Here is a 10270-nt window from a genome sequence, read left to right on the forward strand (position 1 = left end):
CCCATGGAGATTTTTAAGTACTGCAGTTTGACGCCATTCCACGAGCGTGCAAAATTTTAAAGCGTGACATGTTGGGTATCTATTTACTCGCCATAACATCCTCTTTCATATTTTACAAAAAAATTGGGGTATCTCTTCTGGGGTTTTTTTGTTTTTTTTAATCAAAGCGTATTTTTTTTATCAAAAAAAATATTTGTTTTTAAAAACTGCGCATTTTGGTTTCGGTTTTCGGCCAAGTGCATTTTGAATTTTCTTTTTCGGCACCATTTATAAAAAAAATATTATTTTTTAAAAACTGCGCATTTCGGTTTTGGTTTTCAACCAAGTGCATTTTGAATTTTCTTTTTCGGCACCATTTCGGTGCACCACTAATGGTGACTGTATCATTGTGTGTGTCAGGTTCCTATACGACTCCACGCATACAGGCATATCAGGATGTGTACAATGTGAAATCGGGGTTGGGGTATTTTCACACTCGGGAAGTCCTGGTGCTTTGTATTGCTGTCCTCTGAATGGCTGTAAGTGGTATAAGCCGGTACAGCATATAGGAGGACTTTTTTTTTTTTTTTTTGCATTGGGGAGGGGGGGGGAGTGAATGTCCATAGGCTGTACACAAGTACAGCTGAGCACACATCTATTCATGCTCTGTGGGCAGCTGTTCCAGGAATGCAGGGTCCAGGGAGAGTGGATATAGTGAATGCGGGGTCCGGGGATTGCGGATATAGTGAATGCGGGGTCTGGGGAGACCACATATAGTGAATGCGGGGTCCGGGGAGACCGGATATACTGAATACAGGGTCCGGGGAGACCGCGCACACATCTATTCATGCTCTGTGGGCGGCTGTACCAGGAATGCTGGGTCTGGGGAGACCAGATATAGTGAATGCGGGGTCCGGGGAGACCAGATATAGTGAATGCGGGGTCCGGGGAGACCAGATATAGTGAATGCGGGGTCCGGGGAGAACGGATATAGTGAATGCAGGGTCCGGGGAGAGCGGATATAGTGAATGCAGGGTCCGGGGAGAGCAGATATAGTGAATGCGGGGTCCGGGGAGAGCGGATATAGTGAATGTGGGGTCCCGGGAGAGCGGATATAGTGAATGCAGGGTTCGTGAGACCAAATATGGTGAATGCAGGGTCTGGGAGACGAGATATAGTGAATGCAGGTTCCTTGGAGCCCAGATATAGTGAATGCAGGGTCTGGGGAGAGCGGATATAGTGAATGCAGGGTCCGAGAAGAGCGGATATAGTGAATTCGGGGTCCGGGGAGTGCGGACATAATGAATGCAGGGTCCGGGGAGAGCGTTTATAGTGAATGCGGGGTCCAGGAAGAACGGACATAATGAATGCGGCGTCCAGGGAGAGCGGATATAGTGAATGCGGGCTCCGGGGAGAGCGGATATAGTGAATGCGGGGTCCGGGGAGAGCAGATATAGTGAATGCGGGGTCTGGGGAGAGCAGACATGATGAATGCAGGGTCTGGGGTTTAGTAACACTTTAATGTTGAATTGTCTTGTATATTGTATAGGTTGGCATTAGTAAATACAGACAGTTTTTGTAGCAGCTGATATAAAGGCAATATAGCAGTTAGTATTAATATAGTGCCATCAGGCTTGGGCCTGTATTACCAGAGGAGGGCTTCCACAGGGGTGGAGGTTTGTGGCGAACCAGGCTGGCAATATATTGCTGCTGGGAAGAGCCCCACAATACCCCTCAAGACAAGCATAGTCCCTGAGCTGACCCTACTCACCAGGAGCATTTCCCTATGCTATGCCTTTTCCCTCACCAGCGGGGTCTCTGTCTTTGACCTACCATTCGCTCTGGTCAGCTCCGAACGATGCAGGACACCCTTTATATAGAATTCCCGGTCAAGATGGCTGCCTGAGGTCCCCAAAGGTTGCAGCATCCAATTGGACAGCTGGCTTCTCTGAGAAACTGACAAAGTCCATTGGGACAAGATTCCCCTAACAGACTCCATTTCATCTGTAATAATGGCCACCTACAGGATGGAGGGTGACCTGCTCCTATCTACAAGTGGCCTCATATGCCTGTGTGTATGAGACTTGAGGAGTCAAGATTTCTACATGGAAGAGCAGAGGCATTATTAATACTTTGTTTAAATTTATATTCAGAATGGGAACTGGAGCAATTTTAATGTTGATATCAAAGAAGAGATAAAAGAGGAGGAAGAAGATTATGTGATTGAGGAGTGGGAGTTTTTAGAAGGACACAAGGATCTCTACAAGGACGTCATGATGGACAATCAGCCGCCCCTCACATCACCGGGTAAGAGGAGACTTTATTGTAAAGGAGAGAGCAGTACGGAGGTCCACCTAAATCCCCCATCATCTGATAAACGCATAGAAACAATGGATTCAGTCAGTGTGTATGTTTCCTACAGATGGATCCAGTAATGGGAACCCACCAGAGAGATGTCCCCGTCCTCTGTATTCCCGGGATTCCACACAGGAAGGTCACACTATCCCCCATCATCATCAGGTAGATGGATCCAGTAATGGGAACACACCAGAGAGATGTCCCTGTCCTCTGTATTCCTGGGATTCCACACAGGAAGATCACACCATTCCTCACCATCATCAGGTAGATAAGACTGATGATATCAGACTAAAACTTGTCTCCAAGCTCTATTAGATGATATTCTTCTATGTAGAGTTCGGACAGTGTTCATAATCATTTTGTAATTTTAGGGGGAAGAAGTGATTGGTATAAAAACTGAGGTTAAAGAAGAAGAGGAGGTATATGTGGTAGATAATCAGCTGTCTATAAATGAAGGTGAATTGATGGTGACAACGACCAAGGCGGAATCTTCTCTAGATGTCAGCACAGGTATTTATTATATACTGAAAATGCAACACTTTGCATATTTATTTTCTGATAATTCTTTGACATTGCAGTTTTATTTTCGTCATGTTCAGGTATGCAGATTGATCAAAAAATCAGCAAAGCATCAAACAAAATTTTTGACAGGGTGAGCTGTCCTTTGAAAGAATTAAACTGGCTTGTGAAGATATGATGAAAAAAATATCTAGCTTATCTGTACCAAATTGTATGCATTGGAGATGCTGTACACTGTATGAAAGGTCCATCTCCCTTCCTCTGTATAACGTCATATTCCCAAGAAATGAGGAGGAGATACTGGACACCATATGGAAGGTCCATCTCCATTCCTCAATAAAACGTCATGTTCCCAACAAATGAGGAGGAGATACTGGACACCATATGAAAGGTCCATCTCCATTCCTCAATATAACGTCATGTTCCCAACAAATGAGGAGGAGATACTGTACACCAAATGAAAGGTCCATCTCCATTCCTCAATATAACGTAATGTTCCCAACAAATGAGGAGGAGATACTATACACCATATGAAAGGTCCATCTCCATTCCTCAATACAACATCCTGTTCCCAACAAATGAGAGAGGAGATACTGGACACCATATGGAAGGTCCATCTCCATTCCTCAGTATAACGTCATGTTCCCAACAAATGAGGAGGAGATACTGGACACCATATGAAAGGTCCATCTCTATTCATCAATCAATATAGTGTCATGTTCCCAGCAAATGAGGAGGATATACTGGACACCATATGAAAGGTCCATCTCCATCCCTCAATATAACGTCATGTTCCCAACAAATGAGGAGGAGATACTGGACACCATATGAAAGGTCCATCTCTATTCCTCCACTGAGTGCACTGTAGTTTCTATGGTTGCAATATACATCTTACCAGACTTCTGTCCTTGTGTTGTTGTGGTTGTTATCTCTGTATCTAATTCCATGCCAGAGATCTTGGGAACAGTTGACTATTAGACCAACATACATGACTACTAAAACATAACAATGGACATGAACAATGCTAGTGTTTATTAGTAATAATAATATTTTTTTTAAATTTCAACAGGAGGACCCAGTGGCTGGAACACCCCAGAGGGACATCTTATTTTATATGCACATCATAATGAAGACAGTACTGGCATGACACAATATTCTTCAGGAGAAAGAATTGCTACTCAAAATATACTTCACAAACTTGATCATCTGGTAAAGTCAACAGATCAGTTTAGTTCTGAGAAGTCCAAAAATGAAATACAAACCATTATCTCAAATGGCCAACCAAGCTTTCACAGTGCAGAGCAACCACCAGATCCTTCTAATTCCGAAGAATCTTCTCAGGATCCTTTTCAATCAAGTATACAAAATCATGACCTGGTTGTCAATCAGAGAACTAACACAAATGAAAAACGTTTTTCGTGTTCAGAGTGTGAGAAATCCTTCATAAAGAAATCAAATCTTGTTCAACACCAGAGAGTTCACACCGGGGAGAAGCCCTTTTTGTGTTCTGAGTGTGGAAAGGGCTTCTCAAGCAAAGGCAGCCGTGACAACCACATGAGAATGCATACTGGTGAGAAGCCATTTTTCTGTCCGGAATGCGGCAAATGTTTTGCACAGAAGGTGACACTAATTCTCCACCAGAGAACACACACCACCCAAGGCCACTGTCATGATCAGCATGCAGAACCTCATGAAAATAAAGCTTTGTTGTCATGTTCTGAGTGTGGCAAATCATTTAAACCGAAATCTGAACTTCACGTCCATCAGAAGGGTCACACCAGTAAGGAGATCTTCTCTTGCCCCGACTGCAAAAAATCATTCAAAAGAAAATGTGATCTGGTGGCCCACCAAAGAATTCACACCGGAGAACCACCTTTTTCATGTTGCAAGAAGTCCTTCAAAGACAGTTGGAAAATCGTTCAACACCAGAGAATTCACACCGGGGAAAAGCCCTTCTTGTGTTCTGAGTGCGGAAAGTCGTTCACCCAGAAATCACAACTAAAAACGCACCAGAAGGTCCACACTGGCGAGAAGCCCTTTTCCTGTTCTGAGTGCGGCAAATGCTTCCCCAGTAAAGGAAACCGTGATAAACACATGAGGATTCACACCGGTGAGAAGCCATTTTCCTGTTCAGAATGTGGGAAATGTTTTGCGCAGAAAGTGACACTAATTCTCCACCAGAGAACACACACCACCGGAGACAACTGAAAAACTGATGGTGGAGGTTCATAAGCTGGTTATGCCTGTAGAACAATCATACAATATAGGTGAGGCAGTCTGAAAGGATCAACCAATTCACATGGACATTTATTTGGGCTGTGGTGTGATCTGTGTTTTAATTTCATTACTTACAATAAATTCATTTTTTAATTCTAATTCATTGTCCATCTTCATCTTACTCATGTTGCTTTCAACTCAACTTTTTGCCCTTCTCTGTCCTGAGGTTTCTTCTTCTCTTTCTTTTGCGTAATGCAGACAAGAATTGAGGGGGGGGGTGTCTCTCCAACAAGTACACAGGTATCCATGGAACTGTTTATTATTTAGTAGAGTTTGATATGCATTTAATGGCTGTAGATGTCCCCACTGGAGGGACTTCCAGTCCTGGGACAAGAACTTGGGACATTTTCTCAACAGGGATATAGATAACATTAACCTGACAAAGGCTTTTCAAATTTTGTAAAAAATGCTAAAAGTGCTGGCTGGATTTCCATTTTAATTCCTGAAATTCTCTGGGAACAATGGTGGGGTCTCAGGCTTTCCCTTTAGTTCTTTCACTGGACTTCCATTTTATTTAGAGAAGTTCTCAGGGAATAATGGTGGGGTCTCAGGCTGTCCTTAGTTGTTGCACTGGACTTCCATTTTATTTAGAGAAGTTCTCTTTGAACAGTGGTGGGAGGTCTGGCTGGAAATCCAAGCTTAGGTTGGATTTCCACTTTAATGAAATTCTCTGGGAACAATGGTGGGGTCTCAGGCTGTCTTTTAGTCCTTGCAGTGGACTTCCATTTTATTTAGAGAAGTTCTCTGGGAACAGTGGTGGGAGGTCTGGTTGGAAATCCAAGCTTAGGTTGGATTTCCACTTTATTGAAGTTATCTGGGAACAATGGTGGGGTCTCAGGCTGTCCTTTAGTTCTTGCAGTGGACTTCCATTTTATTTAGAGAAATTCTCTAGGAACAGTGTTGGGAGGTCTGGCTGCAAATCCAAGCTTAGGTTTGATTTCCACTTTATTGAAATTCTCTGGGAACAATGGTGGGGTCTCAGGCTGTCCTTAGTTCTTGCACTGGACTTCCATTTTATTTAGAGAAGTTCTCTGGGAACAGTGGTGGGAGGTCTGGCTGCAAATCCAAGGTTAGAATGGATTTCCACTTTATTGAAATTCTCAGGGAACAATGGTGCAGATTCAGATTGTCCTTTTATGTTACATGAAGATATGCATCACGTGACAGCAATAAAATAAAGTTTGCTTTGGTAAACCATAGTGTGGACTGTTATGTTTTTGTTATCATTGATCACAACTGCTTGTTCTTCATCAACAACACTGTGAAGATGTTTTATCGAAACGTGGCCTTCGGAGAAGGTTATGTGTAAGTAGACAGTAAATTGATTACCTTGTGAACATCCTGGTAGAGCTAAAGAAGGACATGAGAACCCCATACCTAGCTTTTTGGCCTGTGTTGGTTATATGAGGATGAGTTATCGGAACTTCGCCTTTGGAGAAGGTTATGTGTAAGTAGACAGTAAATAGTTGATGTGCTGAATGTCCGGGCAGATCTAACAAGGGGCATGAGAACCACATACCTAGTCTGTTGGCCTGTGTTAGTTGTATGAATTTGAGTTTCGGAACCTCGCTTTTGGAGAAGTTTATGTGTAAGTAGACTGTAAATAGATTACCTTGTGAACATCCTGGTAGAGGTTAAAGAAGGAAATGAGAACCACGTACCTAGTCTGTTGGCCTGTGTTGGTTGTATGAGGATGAGTTATCAGAACCTATGTTAAAATGACTCTTTTACATGTAAAAAAAAATCTGAAGAATATATTTAAAAAAATATACATTTTTAAAAATATCTTTTATATAATTTGTAATATATAAAAAACGTATTTCAACATTCAGTGTGTGTGTGTGTGTATATATATATATATATATATATATATATATATATATATATTTATATATATATATATACATACACACACACACTGCATGTTGAAATGCGTTTTTTATATATTACAAAATATATGAAAAATATTTTAAAAAACATATATTTTTTAAATATATATTATATATATATATATATATATATATATATATATATATATATATATACACACACTGCGTGTTGAAATGCATTTTTTATATATTACAAAATATTTTGAATATGGCCAAAACTGTAGCATTTCTAATATAGTTTTCTTCCATATGGGTAGTGCTGCATTTTTTCTTTGTTATTTCAGTCTATTAGGCTCCACGCATACTGGGGGAGGGGGCATTTTGATAACGCTGTTAACGTTAGTTGTGTAAAGTCACGATAAAATTTGAGTTTTTCTGCTTTTTTTAGTGTTTTTGCATTAGCGTTTATTGGCGTTTTGCCACTTTTTTTCCACGTTTGCGTTTTTTTAGCTTTTTTTTCTTTTTACCAAAAAAATAATTTTTTTGGGGGGGTAAAAAAAAATCCACAAATGTCGGTTTGCGGAGTTTTTCCACGTTTTTTAGCATTAGAGCATTTTTTCAGCTAAAAAAACTCCTCTAGAAGCCCACTAGTCCCGGGTTTTTTTTCTCCAGCCAAAAACATCCCAGCCAAAAAACGTTGATTCTAGTCTATGTGTGTATGGACACCTAGGATAACATGCTGGAGGGTTTACTGGCTGTAAAAAAAAATGTCAAAAGCCAAAAACAGTCCCTGTAAAAATGTCCCATGTGCAGGAGGACTCAATGTGAAACACTTCATTAGCACTGGCTAGCTTTGGTGGTTTACTTTTTTGTAATTTTAGGATAGGCAAAATTTGGCATGCAGTTTTTTTTGTATATATTTATTGCTACCAAACTAACCGGTACTCACCTGCCACATAAAGATATGATCCTGGAGTGTTAAAGGAAGGGAGTTGCATGATATGATGATCAATATGTCGTGCTATCTACTGGAGGACACTACTCAGAAGCAGATGGAGTAAACCATATCCTTGGACTGAGGTCCACAGGGGTGTCAAACTGGCCGGCCCTCCAGCTGTTGCGAAAATACAAGTCCCATCATGCCTCTGCATTAGGAGTCATGCTTGTAACTGTCAGTCTTGCAATGCCTCATGGGACTTGTAGTTTGGCAACAGCTGGAGGAACGCCAGTTTGACACCCGTTGGTTAGGAGAAACCTAACAAAGGGTAACTACAAACAGTATTTCGCAAGGTGAACTCCATTCCCACTAGGGGGTGGAGTCTGGACTGGATAACCAGGGGTTAGTTGCAGCAGAGGAGACACACATGGCTACTAAGAATCTGGGATGGGCTGGACACCTCCAGGCACTGGTGGGAGAAACCAGCCAGCCCATAGACCAGCGGAGGTGAGAGCCCTTAGAAGATGCCAAGACTTAAGGAAGATACGCTCCTGGGGGCAGCCATATTGTTGTGGCTCATACACTCTCCGGCAACTTTATTAGGTCCTCCTGTTCAATTTCCTGGTAATGCAAATTGCTATTAAGCCAATCACATGGCAACAACTCAATGCATTTAGGCATCTAGACATGGTGAAGATGACTTGCGGAAGTTCAAACCGAGCTTCAGAATGGGGAAGAAAGGGGATTTCAGGAACTTTGAACATAACATGGTCATTGGTGCCAGACGAGCCGGTGTGAGTATTTCAAAAACTGCTGATCTACTGGGATTTTCAAGCACAACCATCATCCATGGAAGGTGTCAGGATTTCTCCATGGAAGGTGTCTGGATGTCTCCATGGCAGGTTTCTGGATGTCTCCATGGCAGGTTTCTGGATGTCTCCATGGCAGGTTTCTGGATGTCTCCATGGAAGGTGTCTGGATGCCTCCATGGAAGGTGTCTGGATGTCTCCATGGAAGATGTGTGTATGTCTCCTTGGAAGGTGTCTGGATATCTAAATGGAAGGTGTCAGGATGTCTCCATGGAAGGTGTCTGGATGTCTCCATGGAAGGTGTCAGTATGTCTCCATGAAAGGTGTCAGGATGTCTCCATGTAAGGTGTTCAGACCAGGCAATGTTTTCCCAGTCTTCTATTGTCCAATTTTGGTGAGCGTGTGTGAATTGTAGCCTCCACTTTCTGTTCTTAACTGACGCCCTAACGCTCATCCTTTGAACTTCAGTTTTGAACATGGCCTGGTTGTTGGTGCCAGACGGACTGGTCTGAGTATTTCAAAAACTGCTGATCTACTGGGATTTTTACACACAACCATCTATAGGGTTTACAGAGAATGGTCTGAAAAAGAGAAAATATCCAGTGAGCGGCAGTTGTGTGGAGGACCATGCCTTGCTCAGAGGTCAGAGGAGAATGGGCAGACTGGTTGGAGATGATAAAAAGGCAACTGTAACTCAAATAACCACTCATTACATCCAATGTATGCAGAATACCATCTCTGAATGCACATGTCCAACCTTGAAGCAGATGGGCTACAACAGCAGAAGACCACACCAGGTGCTGGTCCTGTCAGCTAAGAACAGGAAACGAAGGCAACAATTTGCACAGGCTCACCAAAATAGGACGATAGAAGATTGGGAAAACGTTGCCTGGTCTGATGAGTCTGGATTTCAGCTGCGACATTCAGATGGTAGGGTCAGAATTTGGTGTAAACAACATGAAAGCATGGATCCATCCTGCTTTGTATCTAGGGCTCAGGCTGGTGGTGTCATGGTGTGGAGGATCCATCCTGCCTTGTATCAATGGTTCAGGCTGGTGGTGGTGGTGTCATGGTGTGGAGGATCCATCATGCCTTGTATCAACGGTTCAGGCTGGTGGTGGTGGTGTCATGGTGTGGAGGATTCATCATGCCTTGTATAAACGGTTCAGGCTGGTGGTGGTGTCATAGTGTGGTGGATCCTTCCTGCCTTATATCTACAGTTCAGGCTGGTGGGGGTGGTGGTGGTGTGACAGTGTGGAGGATCCATCCTGCCTTGTATCAATGGTTCAGGCTGGTGGTGGTGGTGTCATGGTGTGGAGGATCCATCCTGCCTTGTATCAATGGTTCAGGCTGGTGGTGGTGGTGTCATGGTGTGGAGGATCCATCATGCCTTGTATCAACGGTTCAGGCTGGTGGTGGTGGTGTCATGGTATGGAGGATCCATCATGCCTTGTATCTAGGGCTCAGGCTGGTGGTGTCACGGTGTGGAGAGTCCATCCTGCCTTGTATCAATGGTTCAGGCTGGTGGTGTCATGGTGTGGAGGATCCATCATGCCTTGTAT

At 42.9% G+C, this 10270-nt stretch overlaps 2 protein-coding genes across 2 annotated transcripts in view; both read left to right on the forward strand.

Moving 5' to 3' along the window:
• LOC149453471 (uncharacterized) overlaps positions 1-10270 on the forward strand; it is a 46685-nt gene that overhangs the window by 21602 nt on the left and 14813 nt on the right. The window lies entirely within an intron of this gene.
• Positions 1-10270, forward strand: part of LOC149453472 (uncharacterized) — a 78704-nt gene that overhangs the window by 3939 nt on the left and 64495 nt on the right. Inside the window, exon 3 of the mRNA XM_089688190.1 lies at positions 2133-2286. Coding sequence (XP_089544316.1) covers positions 2133-2286 — 154 coding nt within the window. The remainder of the gene's footprint in view (positions 1-2132; positions 2287-10270) is intronic.

This window comes from Staurois parvus, unplaced genomic scaffold (assembly GCF_062004578.1).
Source record: "Staurois parvus isolate SC_StPar_1 unplaced genomic scaffold, SC_StPar_1.0 ptg000449l, whole genome shotgun sequence".
Lineage (NCBI taxonomy): Eukaryota > Metazoa > Chordata > Amphibia > Anura > Ranidae > Staurois > Staurois parvus.